This window comes from Ailuropoda melanoleuca, chromosome 14 (genome assembly GCF_002007445.2).
Source record: "Ailuropoda melanoleuca isolate Jingjing chromosome 14, ASM200744v2, whole genome shotgun sequence".
In the NCBI taxonomy this organism is placed as follows: Eukaryota; Metazoa; Chordata; class Mammalia; order Carnivora; family Ursidae; genus Ailuropoda; species Ailuropoda melanoleuca.
The window spans coordinates 17,938,005-17,956,294 of NC_048231.1; the positions used below are offsets into that span (position 1 = coordinate 17,938,005).

An 18,290-nucleotide genomic window follows, 5' to 3' on the forward strand; every position below is an offset into this window, starting at 1 on the left:
CATCACTACATAATTTCATTCTTTTTTATTTATTTATTTATTTGTTTGTTTATTTATTTATTTATTTTAAAGTAGGGTCCACACCCAACGTGGGACTTGAACTCACGACGCCAGGATCAAGACTCATGTGTTCTAGGATCAAGAATCATGTGTTCTAACGACTGAGCCAGCCACGCACCCCACTATCTAATTTTAGAACATTTCATTATCTCAGAAAGAAACCTCATACCCATCAGCAGTCACCTACCACTCATCCCATCCCCTCAGCCCTTGGCAACTACTAACCTACATTCTGTCTCTGATTATCTGTTCTGGATATATCACATAAAAGAAATAATACGTGACCTTTTTGACCGACTTCTTTAACACAATGCTTTCAAGTTCATCCATGTTGTAGCATGGACATATACTATTTTTTCAACCCTCAACTACAATCTTGTAAGCTAGGCATATTATCTCTATTTTACTGATAAGGAAATCAGAAGGTTAAATGCTTTGCCTCTGGGCTCACAGCCTTAGGGAAATACTCAAACCTAGGCCTCTGTCTCATGGTTCAACCATTCCACCACACATCATTAATTCTCAAATGCCTCAGAGTTCATTACACAATTTTTAAATTGAAAAATACAATGCCTTATGGTAAACCAGAGCAGGCAAAATTATCTTTTTCTTCCTGTCTTTATGATCACCCAAGATGCATCTGAGGCCAAGGCAGGGAAACTGGTCTTCTATTCCCACTGGCTCTCACTATAAACTCACTACTTTTGTGAAACTGTGGGTACAACTCAAACCCAGAAGAAAACTGTGGCAAACAGGCAGCACCACTGTGCGTCCTTTCACACAAGAGGGTGCTCTGTATGTCAGAGCAGCATGTAGTTTAGAACGAAGCTCAAATAAGAAAACAACAAACAATGAACAGAACCAGCCTTTGGTTCATCAGAATCACTCACTGAGCAGCTGAAGTGTGAAGCCCGCTGGCACTGTGAGCCTAGGCCACACACCAATTCAAGATCTCCACATCCCAGTTCCGAACGCTTACGTGCTACACGTAAGTTAACAAGTGTGGTAGCCAGAACAACCTTTACCCTTAATTATTCAATTCACATAGCCCATTTACCTTCTTGCCTCCAATGTATCCTCCAGAAGCACCAAAGCTCTTTGTGAATGTTCCCATCATAACGTCCACATCCTCAGGATCCAGGCCAAAGTAATCTACCACACCTCGACCTGTAGGGCCCAGAGCCCCAATGCTGTGAGCTTCATCTAGATACAAGTATGCCTTGTATTTCTTCTTAAGGGCAATCACTTCAGGAAGGCGAACAATAGATCCCTCCATGCTGGCAAAATGGATAAAAAATACACACTGAGACTTTTTCACTGTCAAAATGAGGAGGTGGCCACCTTACTAGTACTATTAATTTTTCTAAGTTTATTGCTTTTTTAAATGGTCTGACAACTCTGTCTGTGATCTTAAACTGGCAAAGTTAGATGAGGCCATGGCTAGGTAGATGTCTAGGGGAAAGGAAATTGGATCTTTTCAAACCAGCACCAGAACAGAATTGATCTTCATTCACCACAGATGGATACAGGTCACAGCAGATTCTTCGAACACTTGCAATTACAGGCAACATTAGATTCTGTATTGCATTGCAGATGAAATTAAAACAGCAGAATAAAAGAATAAAAAGGATAGGAGGTAAGAAAGTAAGTGCAAGGGCTGCAAATAAACCAGAATAAAATCTTCCTTAAAATGAAATGATGTAGAATTTGTTTTGACACATCAGAAAACATATTCCCATTCTTTCCCCTATATATACATTCCCTCTACAAACAGTAAAAAAATAAAGGATGCAAAAAGAAAGGGGATTTGAAGATCATCAGCATGATGGAAAAAATAAAGAAAAGCCAGACAAAAGGACTTCTGTGCTAGAAGAAGCTAACTCTGCCTCCAGGTATTTTACCAAGTCATAAACCCTCACTGCCTCCTTAGTGTCCGGGGGGTCCAGATTACCGTTCCCTTCTGCTTAAAAGTTCTATTCATGGAGCCAAATCAGAAACCTAAGAATAAGCAAGCAGGATTACCTATATATTCCCTCCACAAGGATTAGAATTTTCTTCCAGGGCCTCCGTGTCCGAGGCTGCCCATAAACAATGGCATCTTTCAACAGCTTCTCTAGGCTTTGCATATCTGTAGCACACAAAAAAGAATTTCAGCACAAAGTACCTTCCTCTTTCTGAACTTTATTTCAGAAATGCAAATACACATTTCTTATTCAGGAAGTGTGTCTCAGATAGCAAAGGACATTAACATAATCGGAACTGAGCAGAAAAAGATAAGGCAAAATGGGTGAGCTACTGCTAGCCTGAATGACAATCTCATCTAAAATGTAATGAATGTTCAAAACCACAGAAACTCCACTAAATGACTGTGGCACAGGCCTGTGAAATGGTTGATGGTTCGTGTTAAATACGTGGCCATTCAGTTAGCTTTTTTTTTTTTTACTATTTGTAGAGTCAACTCTATCTTTAATCCTAGTGACTCATTCAGAAATACATGCATAAAGACAACTGAGGAAGAGAGTGCAAACAAACACATACACCTCCTGAAAAGCAAATACGGGGGAAAATTCAAACTGCATGCCCCGTTTCCTTTCACCTAGGATACACTCAATAAACACTTGTTACATAGCTTTATCTCCATAGTGGGCTCAAAATACACCAGTCTGGGCATGCATGAGACTATGTGGTAAGAAAGGTTGGTAATCAGTTGAGACTGTTCCATGTTTGACTTGATTAGCTCTCTTGGTCCTGAAGGACGATTACCAGGCCCAGAAACAACTTGGCTGGTACTACCACTAATGAGGGTCCTAATTTTCCTGTTAAAGATAAATGCTGTGAAGATCACTGTTACCACTACAACAGACTTCATACTTAAATATCTGCCCTGAAATAATAGCCTAAGGACCCTTCCCTCCCAAATCTATACAATATTAAGTCTGGGGAATATTTAACAGGGATGGGAGGCACCCCATCATAAAATGTGATTTTACATTCTTTTTGCCCAGGACTGAAGGAGAGGGTTACAAAGTTACAGGATTTTGCTCTTTCCATGAAAGGACTTTAGTTAGAAAAGAGAAGTAAGGTAATAAAAACACATACCACAAATAAGATGGCCAAAGGTTGTGACTGTATTTATACCTTCAGTTATTTATAACAAAACAATCTGCTACCTAACCCACAGAGGGGATGCTACCACAGAAGTATGTCTGTTGTGAAGCTGCTATCTCTGCTGCAGAGACCAGTGTGTGGCAACCAGCAGGAGACAAATAAAAATGCACTCATTGTTTTAGTTTCCTCTGTTTATATACAGAAAGGAAGAGAAAAACATTGACTCAAAATTCTAGATGAAAGGAAGTACCTATAGTAGAATGCCAGACTATATCACCTATTTAGGGAAAAATTCAATTATCTCTCTCATATTATGCTCCCTAAATTCCATGCAAATTAAAGATTTAAATAAAAAATATACTATAAGACCACGAAAACAAAACATAAGAGAATAACTTTATGATCTTAAAACAGGGAAGACATTATGCAAAATCTAAAACTCGTAAGACAATAAATGTGCCAACATCAACATTTTAATAAATCTACCAGCAAGACACTACAAACAAAATTAAAAATGAAATAAAAAATATTGCAACACACATGAAAGAATAATTAAAGGGCTCATATACTCGGTGAAAAACAGAAACAGTTTGAAAATGGCCAACTCACAAAGAAATACAAACACAATTAACTGTATAAAAAATTGCTTAACATCTAATAATCAAAGAAATAGAAATTAACATGTTATTGACTTACTCGATTAGAAAATATTTTAAGTGATTCATAACGTCCTATGTTGGCCTGTGAGTACAGTTACCGTCATGCTGTTGAGTAAAAATTTATACCATACTTGGAGGCAACTTAGAAAAGCCTAAAATTTATAACCTTTTAACCAGGCATCCTACGACTGCTAGGAATTTGGATTAATCAGACCGCTCAGCAAAAATGTGAGTAGGTAGTACTGTTTCTAGTAGAAAAATTTAGAAACAACCTCGATGTCCAAACTGCGGGATGGACTGAATGAGGACAACTCCAGACACCGCCTGCCACCCTGGCATTAGGGGAGCAGAGTCACATGGACTGTCAAACAAAGTTCACGATGTGTTGCAAGAAAATAGGTTACACAATTGTGTTTAATAATGCCATGTACTTCATAAAACAAAATACTGTTTGTATCATTCTCATTATAAAACATTTTAAGGGGCGCCTGGGTGGCACAGCGGTTAAGCGTCTGCCTTTGGCTCAGGGCGTGATCCTGGCGTTATGGGATCGAGCCCCATATCAGGCTCCTCCGCTATGAGCCTGCTTCTTCCTCTCCCACTCCCCCTGCTTGTGTTCCCTCTCTCGCTGGCGGGCTGTATCTCTGTCAAATAAATAAATAAAATCTTAAAAAAAACAAAAAAAACATTTTAGACAAGACAAAGACAGAAGGAAGAAAGTTATTAGCATCCATAAGCCTTCCATCCTGAGGACAGATCTAACATTTGGGTGTTTATTCTTCCAGACTTTTGTCTGTATGTACACACATTTTGGCAAAAAATGGTATCAGATGTACAGCTGAGGAATCTTTCCTCCCTACAAGTGAGTATTTTAAGCATAAAAGTTACTTTTTTATTATAAATCATTATTTTAATAATACACAAGATACTGCCACTTGGGGAGAAAGTTCTGGCAGAGCCGTCTTCCTCTGTGCCTTTATCTGTTCACGTCTGTATTCCAGTATCTGTTCCATATCAGCAGTATTCCACTATAGAGACTTCTCTATAGTCTCTTCATTAACCAGTCAGAGATCCTTAAGACGAGACCCTGCTTTATTCATCTCAGTAGCCCTGGTGTGACGGCAAGATACACCATAGGCATCTAGTAAACGCATACTGAAGAAGTGACTTGCCAACAAGGAAGATGAAAGAATTGAAAGCTAAATAGAAGGAGAATGTTGTATTTTGCATTAAAAAGCTTCCTTCAGCCTCTATTTCTAATGACGAAGAGGCTAACTTTTACAAGACTGGACCAGAAGGCCATTTTAAATGTTGCTACATGCTTCATTTATATCTTCCATTATTAATGTAACTAATGTTACCACTGCCATTAACCCAAAGCATATTCAACACTAAAGCCTGCAGTGAATTCCACATCAAACTCACTGTTGTGTTTGAAGATTCGAATGGTTGCTCCCGAGAGCCTGGCTCCTAGAACCAGCGATGCGTGGTTCAGTTCATCACTCAGTATCAGGCAACCCTGCAAAACCACCAGCACAGAAAGGTAAGAAGCTAAGAGGAAAGGTTTAGTTACACAAATTACAAAACGTTAAAATCACTAATAATGCTATCTTATTAAGGAAAGCTTGTACAAGGCAAAATTATCAATTTCAAGAAGAAGTACACATATTTTTGTTTTGCAAAATTAACTAAGAAGTAGATACAAAATTCTAGCCTTTTAATTTCTTCAGTTCTGTGACTGACTTAAATATTCAGATATGTAGCAACAGGCTTTTATTTATACCTAAAATCTGATATATCAGATAGTCTTCATAGGGTTTCAGTTTTGCTGGTTTGATGGCATTCCATATGAGTTTTGGTATGATGTACTGTTATTTGTGGGGGGAAAGTGGGGGACAAGGGAGCTGAGGGAGTAAAGCATTCTTCCTCTCACTCCTAATAATACCCCAAATTCAATGAGGATTCCACTTACTAACACTCTCCCCATTGACATGAAGTGTAGGCCTCAATTTTGCCTTGAAAATCCCTCAACAAGCTCTACTTTAACATGTAACATGAGTTTCTCCTAAGGCAACAAGAAGAGGCTGAAGTTCTCAGGGATTTTATTTCATCCCAGGTTCTTACTCTTCCACAGCTCAGGCCTTCAACCTGTAAGATCTGAACTCAGAAACAGGTTTTTCTGTTAACAGTGTCCTCGAAATATCCAATTAGATTTTAACAGTAAGGTGCAGAAGGTATCAGTATGTTCCCAGGAGAATAAAAGAAAGAAGATACACACACACACACAGATTTACAACAAAATATTCTTAGACGGATAGTTAAGAAACTCGTAACAGCAGATGACTGCAATTTTTCCTGTGTGCAAAGTTTTTATTATAAAGATAAAAAGCTACCTAGTTAAAAATGTGTACATTAAAAAGGAGAGTAGAGTTGGAGGTACCAGTATGGGGTGATGGGTTTTAAAATGTATGTGTAATGTATACACATGCACAGACTTGTGTATGCATGAATTAGTATACATGCATATATTTTTCTAGCTCTATGCACTGAGGGACAAGAAGCAGTGACACCCAAGTGGCCATAAACACAACAGACCTTGACTTCTAAATACCATCCTCCAGTAAAAGGAACCCAGGGCTCAGTGGAGAACTGGTTGACCCCAAGGCTAAACTAGGTTTAAAAAAAAAAAAAGAGCAAACCCAGAGCCTCTTGTCATGCTACAAAGAAAGTGCTCTTTAGGGGGAAAAAAAAGGAGGAGCACATATTCGAATGGCATAGGAGCCCACCTAAACGATCTCCCAATGGACAAAACTGGAACAACTTGAGCAACAAAATAAAGGGCAATCATGTTGGACCCAAATACTAAAATATTCAGGAATCTATACCAATGTAAATGAATAGGGGAGAAGCAACAACTCTTCCTTCAGAAGAGCCAAGATAACGAAAGACAAGGAAAGACAGGAACTGTCACAGACTGGAGCCTGAGGAGATACCATGCAGATCCTCAACAGAAAATGGTAGCTGTGAAAAACCTGGTGAAACTGAAATAAGTTCTGTACTTTAGTTAATTGTATTGTATCAAGGTTAATTTCTTGGGTTTGATAAATTCCACTGTTATGTAAGATATTAACATAAAAGGAACCAGAGTGAAGGGTATACACGAACTCTGTATTCTTTTACAACTCTTCTGTAACTCTAAATTAATCTTTGAAAAAAAAAAAAAAGAGAGAGAGAAACCGGGGAATAAAATGACTGAGATACTGAATTTCTCTTCTGCAAGTCTTCAAACCCTTTACTTACCACTCTTGGCATTCCACTATACCCTAAAAGGATCCCCCTCCTTCCCTTCATACAATTTATTTTCTTCTCTTTCCAGCTAATTTTTTTTCTGATAAAATCTACAATATAACTTGCTATTTGCTTCCTTTTTTAGATAGCCATATTCACCATTTTTATGTATCAATCTACTATGAGGCTATTATATCCTTAGTTCAAAAATAAAATAAAATAAAAATTAAATGTCAGCAGTTAAAAGCTAAGTGCCTAATATGTTTCCAGCATTATGTTAAGGGTTTTAAAGGCATTATTACTTTTAATCCCCATTAAAAAAATCTATGAGGCAGGCACTATTATTATCCCCACTTTACATAAGAGGAAACTCCCTTTTAGAGGAGTCACAAATCTTGCCCAAGGTCACAAGACTAGTGAGTGACTCATTACAAAGCTTCTGCTTCCAGAACACACGCTCTTAATCTATAATATACTGTCCCCCCCCCCCCCCCTTTAAGCTGAAAAATCAACCACCTCACATAGAAATTTAGCATCAGATTCAACGAAATATTAAAACTGAATTAGTTCCTGCCTTTAATGGATTAAATGATACATAATAACATTCAATTGTAATAACTGATTTGAAAGATAAATCTTTAAGGTAGTATCTTCCAAGTCTGTATACAAGATCTCTAATTCTACATGATTAGTTTCTGAACATACAGGGAAGAGCAGGAGGAGATCATTTAACCCTCTAGTGTGAAAAATTCTGAGAAATTCCAAATAAGAATCTCAAGATTTATACCACTCAAATGCAGGACAGGAATGTATTATAACAAATGTGACGTCAAAGAACCATACATTTATGGCTTTCGAGGGATTTGCCAATTGTATCTAAGTTGTTGATAAAGTTTTCTTAATATTTCCTTGTTATCCTTTTCATGTCTGTAGGATGTGTAGTGATGTACCCTTTCTCATTCCTGCTACTGGTAATTTGTATCTTCTCTCTTTTTTATCCTCACCAGTCTGGCTAGAAATTTATCGATTTTAATCATTTTCTCAAAGAACCACCTTTTGGGGGCACCTGGGTGGCTTAGTTGGTTAAGTGTTTGCCTTTGGCTCAGGTCATGATCCCACGGTCCTGGGATTGAGCCCGGGTCTTGCTCCCTGCTCAGAGGGGAGCCTGCTTCTCCCTCTCCCTCTGTGCTCTCTCCCTCTGTCTCTCAAATAAATAAAATCTTAAAAATCTTTGGGTTTAATTTGCTCTTTTTTTAAGTCCTAATGTAGATGGCTGATTCAAAACTTTTTTTTCTTAATACAAGCCCTTAAAGCTATATATTTCATCTGAGTATTGCTTTAGCTTCATCTCACATACTGTAATATGCTACATTTCCATTTAGCTCAAAGTATTTTCTATTTTTCCTTTCTTCTTTGGCTTATGGGTTATTTGGAAGTATGTTGCTTAACTTTCAAATATTTGAGGATTTTCCAGATATCTTTGTGTTACTGATTACTAATTTAATTTCATTATGCTCAGAGAACATATTTTGAATAATTTAAATTTTAAATTTGTTGAGTCTTGTTTAATGGCCCAGAAAAAGGTCTATCTTGGTAAATGTTTTGCTGTTGTTGGGTGAAGTATTTCATAAATGTCAATTAAGTCAAGTTGGTTGATAATGTTTTTCAAGTGTTCCATAACCTTACTGAATTTCTGCCTAGTTCTTCTATCAATTACTCAGAGAGGGGAATGGAGATCTCTAATAATAATTATGTATTTGTCTATTTCTCCTTTCAATTTCATCAATTTTTCCTTTATATACTTTGAAGCTCTATAATTAGGTACCTATACATTTAAAATTGTTATGTCTTTTTGGGGCCCCTGAGTGGCTCAGTCAGTTAACCATCCAACTCTTGATTTCAGCTCAGGTCTGGTCTCAGGGTCATGGGATTGAGCCCCATGTTGGGCTCTGCGTTCAGTGCAAAGTCTGTTTGAGATTCTCTGTCTCCCTCTCTCTCTGCCCCTCCCCACCCCCCAATTTGTGCACGCATGTGCTCTAAATAAATAAATAAATAAATAAATAAATAAATAAATAAATACCTTGAGGGCCCTTTCAAGCTGTGAGTATCAATCTGCTAAAATGTGATTTACAAAGTCTCTTATCTTCTCTCTCTTTAACAGCCCCCTCACAAACTCTACCTAGAGTGTGGTAAAAAAATATACACAAATGCTTTCTATTTACTATTATTACTACTACTACTTTTAATCTTCATTATTATTTACCTGTATTATTACTTTTAACCTGTATCATTACTTGTATTTTACATATATACAGGTATTTTGCCCATATATCTCTGAGCAACACGCACTGTGATAAGAACAAGTATTAGGGTACCTATGTATTTTCGTATTTTTCTACTTAAGAAAAAAATAATCTTCCAAATTAAACACTCCTTCTTTCAAAACTTTAGTCTTTTATGAGGTTTTTATTTCTTAGAATCCCTTTCAAAACTATGAAATGAAGAAGATAAGAGTCATCTAATGGAAGAGAAAGAATCACGGGTTCTAGCAAGAAAGCTTCAACTGATATAAGTCCCCTTGGGATATACCTATCCAAAAATCTGTGAGAGAAATATCTTTGGGTAGACCATGTATAGTCTGAAGTTTACAACAACCTTAGGCTTGCTCTGAATGCTTTACAAAACGCAAGAAAATTAAGAGAGTTTTCATAAACGACAGACTAAGTCTTACTTTGCCAACAAGAGCAGGAATGTTCATTGAATTTGTTGCAAATCCCATGCCATATGCCATAGCAGCTTCTACTCCCAAGAAACTTGCCACAAGCTTTTCTAGCTCTTCATGCTTGTCTAGGTTTCCTGTATGGAGAAGTTAATGAAGTTAATACCACCAAATCCCAAATTTAAGAATCACTCATTACTTCATAAAAAGAAATCATAGTCTACATGTGACGACCTTTGCAGACTAAGCTCCATGGAAGAGTATTATGAAGAGAAATGGCTGGTAAAGAAAACAGTAGTTGAATACGTTCAGATTCGCCACCTATGATGGAATTCCTGTAAAGAAGGTTGCCAACAATTTCTCCCATTCCTGCTAACACATGCTCCTTCCAAGTCTAGGCCTTAAGAGGCCTGGCAACATTTGCTTTTATACTTTCGGAGTCAGCTGCCACATAAAACAGTCTAACTAGCTGCTATAAAGAGAGGCCACATGGAGAGGGAGAGGTTCTGGAGGATAAGGGACTATATGGAAGGGGAATACAGGGCTTAGTCAGCCCTCACCTGATCCCCCTACCCAGCTGAGGTACCAAATACGTAAGTGAAGTCATCCTGACACTCTGTCATCAGCCAGAATGCCCCACCCATACCACATGGAGTCGAGATAAACATCAAGCGTTCCCCAAATTGCAGCACCACAGGCAAATAAATGTATGCTTCTGTTTTAAGTCACTAAGTTTTGGAATGATTTGTTATGTAGCAAAAGATAAATTAAAAAGCATTCTCCTTCACTTTGTATTGTGATTTTATATCAATACTCAAATCCTTAAGGACTGAACAAGACTGATCAATGATACTGGCTAAATGCAGAAAAGATGATGAGAAAAAGACTGCTGAACTAGGATTCTACATGTCCTCAAAGCTTTAAGCAAGTCATTTAACCTCTCTGGGCTTTAGTTTCTTATCTGCTAAATACCAATAATAGTATTTGCTCTATCTACCTCATGATACTTTTGTGAGGATCAAAAGAGAGAATAGATTCAAGCAATTTATGAAGTATAAAATGCTATAAAGATGTAAGGTCTGATTACTATATGTCATCACTGCACAATGCTTCATTAACCACATCATTAAGGACCCTGAGTGCAAATGACCCAGCTACATTTGCCAGTCTTTAGACCCAGGAGAAATAATGAGGAATTACTGTTTTAATCCACTAAGTGTTGGGGTGATTCACAGTAATAAATATCCTGGAAGTTGCCTTATCATTTCTATACTTATCAGTTCTTTGGAACAAAATGGAAGAATCTGGAATCTTCCTATGAACAAAAATTAACTCTCTTTAGGGGCACCTGGGTGGCTCTTTTGGTTAAGCGCCTGCCTTTGGCTCAGGTCATGCCCTTGGGGTCCTGGGTTCAAGCCCTGCATCTGGCTCCCTGCTCAGCCTGTTTCTCCCTCTGCACTCGCGCTATCTCAAAAAAATAAACAAAATCTTTAAAAAAAAATTAATTCTCTTTATATAAATCTGTTCACCTTTACATTTTATAGACCTATGATAATAAAAATAGTTAACATTTACTGAGTGTTTACCATGTCACAAGCATTTTACATGAATTAGCTTATTTAATTCTTTAAACAGCCCTATAAGATAGGAATTATTACCAGCCTCCATTTATCAGTATGGAAACACATTAACCCTCATATGTCCATCGGGTCAGTACTAGTAAGTGGCACCTTTAACCACTATCATTTATAAAAGCCAATAAAGTCAACATTAAAGTTATAAATGAATCAATTATTTATGGAACCTTTCTAGACATATAAATTTTATAATATGATGGAAAAGGTAATGTCCCAAAATGTGTTGAAAGCATTAAAATCATCCATTACATCAGAAACTATATGGCCAACTATGCATTTGGATGCTTACTATTCTAGCTATCAGCATTATTCCCTCCTGAGTAGCACAGTTAAGAACATCAGCTGGCCAAACAGAGCCTACGCTTACCGATTTCCTGTCGAGTGCTACACACTCCAACTCCATACTCCTCTAGGACTTTGGCAGCTGCTTCTTGACATGATCCTGTATTCCGTGCAAAGCCGAGATAGTTGTAGGAACCCATGTTTATAACGCCTTTAATTATATTCCCTGTGTACCTGTATTTCAATAACATAAAAGTTCATGAAACTCATGAGCAAATCAAACACTTCCATGTGATAATAAACATATGGGTAATACAAAAGAAAGCACAATATACAGGAAATAAGGAGACTATGGCCTAGGTGACAAGCAGCTCAAACTCACTACCAATTAAGAAAGTGAAAGTTAAAATGAAATACTAATTTTCACTTACCAATAATGATAAAGATTTAAAAACTGACCATATCCAGTGTTGGCCAGCACAGTCTCATATACTGTAGATAAGAGTATCAGTCATTCCTCTTTTCTGGAGGGCAGTTTGGCAGTACTTATCCATTTAAAAGATAGACATACTCTTTGACTCAGCAACTTCCACACATATATGAAAAAATACATGCATAAAGATCCTTTAAGAGTCACTACATGATGGGCGCCTGGGTGGCTCAGTCGGTTGAGCATCCAACTCTTGGTTTTGGCTCATGTCATGACCTCGGGGTGGTGGGATCGAGCCCTAAGTCAGGCTCTGTGCTCAGCAGGGAGTCTGCTTGAGATGCTCTCCTTCTCCCTCTGTCCCTCCACGCCCCCCTTGCACTCTCTAAAATAAATAAAATTAAATCTTAAAAAAAAAAAGTCACTACACAACTTATCTACCATGTCCCCTCCCCAGGCACACAGACCAGTCACATTCCACGTGTGGAAGCTCAGTCAGCTTGGGCTCACAAGTGAGAACACGCTTCAGACTCCACCAACCTCAGGCGGACATGAAGTGTGGATAAGAAATAAACCATTGCTGTCTGAACTCTTGAGATTTGGGGGTTTTTAACAAAGGATGATGCTGCCCAACCTCGATACAGTTATACTTTAGGATACTCAGTACCCACAACTAATGATGAACTTGCTATGAATACAGAGAAACAGGATATTACCAATATGTTAGCAAGTAAAAAAGCAAGACATAAAATGATTTCTATAGTATGATCCCATTTTTATAAATCAAGAACTACCTTTATGTCACCCCATAGATTCACTACATACATATCCTACAGAAAACATCTGGAGCGGTCATACACAACAAACTGGTAACAATGGTCACCTCTGGGGAGTAAAAATTTGTGGAGAAGTGGGTTTGCAGAAGGGATAGTAGTTAGTTGTCAGGGGGGAACATTTCATTTATCTGTATTATTTGTCTTTTTTTTTTTAATAGTAACAATGCAACCATGTAATAATACTTGTGTGATCTAACCAATAAATTTTATGAATATGAAAAGTTTTCCAAACTATTCAGTCTATTTAAGTAAAAGCATTCCATATATCCTTGAATCATCTGAGAAATCAAAATATCCAGAAGTAAATTCAGACACTTGATTCTGGTAAGCGGCATCACAGAAAGAACAGTTTTTCTTTGTTTTTCTTTTTAGTAAGTCGAATTTTGTTTTCAGTTATAACCCAACACAGTATCAAATGTAACAGAAAATGCATTTTAAAAATCTGGATAACAAAAAAAAAAAAAAAATCCGGGTAACAATGAACAGCATGCAAGGAAACGAATTATGTTGTACTGTACTCTCAGCTTCTACTCTTGTTTTAACAGATTACTCAACTTGCAATCAAGTATTTTCTGATGTAAAGAAATTTTTTTTCTTGCTGTCAAGAAATCATTTCCCAGCTGAGACTCACTTGAAGGACCAGTTGTAATCGTGAGACTGCCTCTCCATGATGTCCACCCTGGCCCCAGGCACACTGCAGATCGGCCGATTCCAGTTGTCTCTAATCCGCATGTACAGGTTCCTTGTGTAGAAGTTTTCGAAATCCTGATACAATGACACAAAGTCCTGCCAACAAATGGTGACATACCATGAATTTAACTGAATTACTTTACAAAATTTTTACAACTTCCCTTTCCATGTTGCAAGAGTGCTTGAGAAGGAGAGGTCAATCACACTGAATTAACTAATAAGGAAAACATTCGGAAAGGCACCAGATCTCTACCTTAAAACAACTTTAAACGAACTCTCAGGGTACCTGGCTGGCTCAATCAGTAAGAGCATGCAACTCTTGACCTCAGGATCATGAGTTCAAGACCCATATTGGGCACAGAGATTACTTAAAAAAAAAAAAAAAAAGTAAAACAACTCTTAATCGGGTAAAAGTCACTCGGCTCTGATGGTTAACCTATATGAAATGGTTGTAAATAGCTATCTGACTGCATGAATATAAAGCCAAAAAATTTAACTTAATAAGTAGGCCTCATAAAAATAAAACTTAATTGTACATTTCTGTCATTTAAATGATTTTCCTTGCTAATAACCTCAAAAGGACTTCTCTCCTGCCTCCCGAGTAATATATAGGGAAATACCATTAAAAAATACTATAATTTCAGTTTTAAGCAAGAAAAATAATTCTGGAATTAAAATTCCATCCTCTACATATTTTCAAGGATCAAAGTGAAAAACATCCAAAGAAAAATGATAAACAAGAAACACTTAAAGGTAGTTTATACAAAAGACACCTATCTCAGGTTTTTCCTTGGATGGGAGTTTAAAAAAAAAAAAAAAAAGATTCTTATGAATTCCCATGACCAGGCACTTAAAGCTCTCCATTCTTCTCCGAAATAAGTTACACTAAAAATTAAGTCTATAAAAAAATAAACTGGGTGAAGCTAAAATGAATGCATAATGTCATGTCCCATGTGGTATGACCACTGCTCAGAACACCATCAGACGACATTAGATCAACTTGACTCCTGAAGATAAGGGCTAAACCAAACAAAAAGAAAACTATACTATAGTTTTACTATAGCTAGCAAACCTTTGAACTTCCAGCCCTGAGATCTGGACTTATGTTAAATAAGCTCATCAGAAACATTCAAGATTAAGCCTTATTTTGTAAGACTTTCATTGCTAAAGACGACTCTTCATAAAATTTTGTAATTAACAACCTTCTATGACATTGGACTCTAAAGAAACTACTAAATAAGCCTTGCAGGAGATAAAAATCTTAAATCAGGCTGAGCGGAGTCAGAAAGGACTCAGGAATATGCAGTACCTGATACCAACTCTTTCACAGTTGGTTCTAACATTTACATTGCCTTAAGAGAAAATATCCACAAATAATGTCTATCACAATTGGAAACTTACTACTTAGCTGGTATGTCCCTTTTGATAGTCTCCTCTTCCAACAAGAATACTGAATGAATGAAAACTGGAACAAAGACATCCAAATTCTAATATGGGACTTTTCCTTGGCTACTATTCACATGCATTTATTTCCCAAAGGAAAAAACAGAACAAAAAAGTTGTCTTCAATCTTCTTCAATTCACATCAAATATGGTAAACAGTACTGACTCTTCTTGATCTCATTTCTTTATAACCTTTCTAAACACTGCAAATTAATGTTAAAGGTATTAACTCAAACACCTGAGAGAAATAGTCCAACACAAATTTTTATTAGCAACAGAGAGCACTATTTTTGTTTTTGTTATACAAACATCAGAAAACACTTTAAAACTCTGGTCCCATCTACCAGAAAGCTTCCTAAAACCCAGTATAGAAAAAAGGCTGCAGGCTAAAGTGAAGCAGAGCTCTGGGGAACCAGTGACCTAGTGGTGTGTGGCTGGGAGGGGAGGGAGGGGGTTCCAATCTCTGTAACAAAGATTGCCAACATCAGGGAGCTCACCGCTCATTGCACATCCTTACAATGAGAGAACAACTAAGTCCCTGATACGGGAACAGACTTGCACAGAATAACGGGGAAGTTGCCACAGAGATGTTAGAGACCAAAGGCAGGTGGGACAGAATGGCAGAAGGGAGGGACTCATGGCCAGGGTAGCAGTCTGACTGCAGTTAGAAGGTTTGGTGGAGAGAGCTGAGAGGCAGCTACCCAAACTCCCTGCAGCTTAGCAATGAAGAACGGGAATGGAAAGGGATCACTATTCAGGGTTCTAGTTCTAGGCAACAAGGATGAGTGTCTATTTCCAAAAATATCTCATACAGTTTAAATACTCGAGGACTTATCTCTTCATTCATCCGTTCAAATACCTCTTACTGAACACTTCTGCCAGACTCTGGATATATTAAAGAACATGACAGTTCTCTCTGCAAACTATGCCACCCCCACTACTCCTACCCTCACCCTCCCCACCCCGTCCCCCATCCAACTCCACATCCACCCCACCCCCCCTTCCTCCTCTTCAGTTTAATCACTGTGAAATAACTTTAGTCAGGTCCGACCTAATACTTGTTTGCTCAGTCACTGGACAAACATTTACTGAGCTGTCCTTTCCAGGCACTAAGCTAGGCATTAGGGATACAAATGAGTAAGACACAACCTCTACACTCCCAAGATCTCTTAGTGGAGTGGCACACAAATGAAGTTACAATACAGTGTAACAAGCACTCTAAAGGGCTACTTGCCCAGACAAAAAATACTTAACTGGGGGGTAAATGCCAAAGATAGAATCAAGTATGAATAGACTTCATGCACTGTTTGAACTTGATATACTCCTCATGCACGTTTCCTGAAGACCTTTCAACAAACCCCATATACTAGCAGATATACATGACAAACAGAGAACAATACCTAGTTGAGGCTACACTCTGGACTGCGGGGTGTGAAGTTCCCAGCTAAGTGACTTCTATCAGTAACCTCAAGAGAAAAATTCAAATTCATGGATTTGTTAATTTGGAATCACTGAAGACCTTACCAAAAGTAGTCTGGAGTCATCTCAATAATTAGCCAATAAATATCCTTTATTGATTGAGGTTGAGTCTTTTAGAAAACATCCTATACTATTTAAAATAAATAGGTACCACCTATTCTAGTGCCTATGCAGGCCTTAAGATCACAGTGGAAAAGGCTGAATACTACCATTTTCAGAAGCTGACTTTATTATAACGATTGCCCATGGCTGTTAAGAGCAATTCTGGCTCTTAATGCCGGATGTCCAAATATGATGATAATAAAGATGATGATAATCACAATAGCAACAAGATTAACCATTTGAGTACTTATGATACTTATGGTATGTCTTGAGTACTTACGATATATCTTGCATTGTATATACATTTGCTCTTAAGTATCCCTGCACCCTCCTAAAAAAAGATATTACTCCCAACTTCAGAAAGGCAAAATGGCTTTCCCAGTTAGGGAACTGGCCAGAGGCAGAGCCAGGAACTGATCCAGGCCCTTTCATTCCAAAGTCTATGCCCGTACATTTCCATGACATACAATTTTTTTCTGAAAGGTTTATGTGTCACAGCTTGTTGAGCTGCCTGACTCAACAACGTGCATCTCAATTTACTTAGCCTAACACCTGATCACAAGAAAACCTACTTCGTATGATGGTGCTAAGATACTTAGTATCTGGAAAAGATCAGGATGCTTCAAAACTCTCAACCAGTGAAACTGAAGACACTCAATGACATTTCAAAATTACAGACAGCTGTTTTCTTAGATCTAAAACTGAGTCATCTGTCTGTATGTGCATGTACACACACACACACACACACACACACACACACACACACACCCCTGACTATTCAATTCAAAGACTCAACACTTTTCATTGTTATTACCACCACTCCCAATGTTATTCTTACCTTAAACATTTACTGAATGTCTATTAAATGCAAAGCACTCTTCTAGGCACTGGGTGTATAGTCGTAAACAAAAAGGTAACAATAATCTCTGCCCTTGTGGAATTTATATTTTGGTGAAAGAGACAGATACTAAATGAGACAAATGTACAAAATATAAAATATCTTAAACAGTGAAAAATGCTAATGGAAACAAAAATCACATAAGGAAGGGGGGCTGTAAAATGCTAAAGCCATGCTAAAACTTAGCTAGGGTGGCCAGACTAGAAAGGAACAAGCAGCGAGGGAACTATCCATCTGACCACTTGGAGGAAGAGCATCCCTGGCAGGCAGGCAGCACGTGCGACAGCAGTGGAACAGTGGTATACCCGGTATATCAAGGAACTGCAAAAGGCCAGTGTGGCTGCAGCAAATGAGTGAGAGGCTAAGCACGAGGAGATGATGGCCAGGTTCATAAGTAGTTGAATCTGGATTTCCTGATGGGCTACACATGGTGTGTGACAGAAAGAAGAGTCAAGGATATCACTGTGGTTTTCAGCCTAAGCAACGGCAGAAGAGAACTGTCATCCATAAAGATGGGGAAGATAGCCAGATGATCGGGAGGGGATGTTTTGGACATGTAAAGTTTGAGATGTAAGAGAGAGCACGAGTGGGGGGAGGGGCAGAGGGAGAGAGAGAAGCAGACTCCCCGATGAGCAGGGAGCCTGATGCAGAACTTGATTTCA

At 38.0% G+C, this 18,290-nt stretch overlaps 1 protein-coding gene across 1 annotated transcript in view; it reads right to left on the minus strand.

Moving 5' to 3' along the window:
* The window catches only part of SPTLC2 (serine palmitoyltransferase long chain base subunit 2), a 98,915-nt gene that overhangs the window by 52,381 nt on the left and 28,244 nt on the right, over positions 1 to 18,290 (minus strand). The window contains exons 3-8 of the mRNA XM_002926349.3: positions 13,648 to 13,802; positions 11,839 to 11,987; positions 9,847 to 9,971; positions 5,253 to 5,346; positions 2,083 to 2,188; positions 1,118 to 1,337 (exon numbers count right to left, since the gene is read on the minus strand). Coding sequence (XP_002926395.1) covers positions 1,118 to 1,337; positions 2,083 to 2,188; positions 5,253 to 5,346; positions 9,847 to 9,971; positions 11,839 to 11,987; positions 13,648 to 13,802 — 849 coding nt within the window. The remainder of the gene's footprint in view (positions 1 to 1,117; positions 1,338 to 2,082; positions 2,189 to 5,252; positions 5,347 to 9,846; positions 9,972 to 11,838; positions 11,988 to 13,647; positions 13,803 to 18,290) is intronic.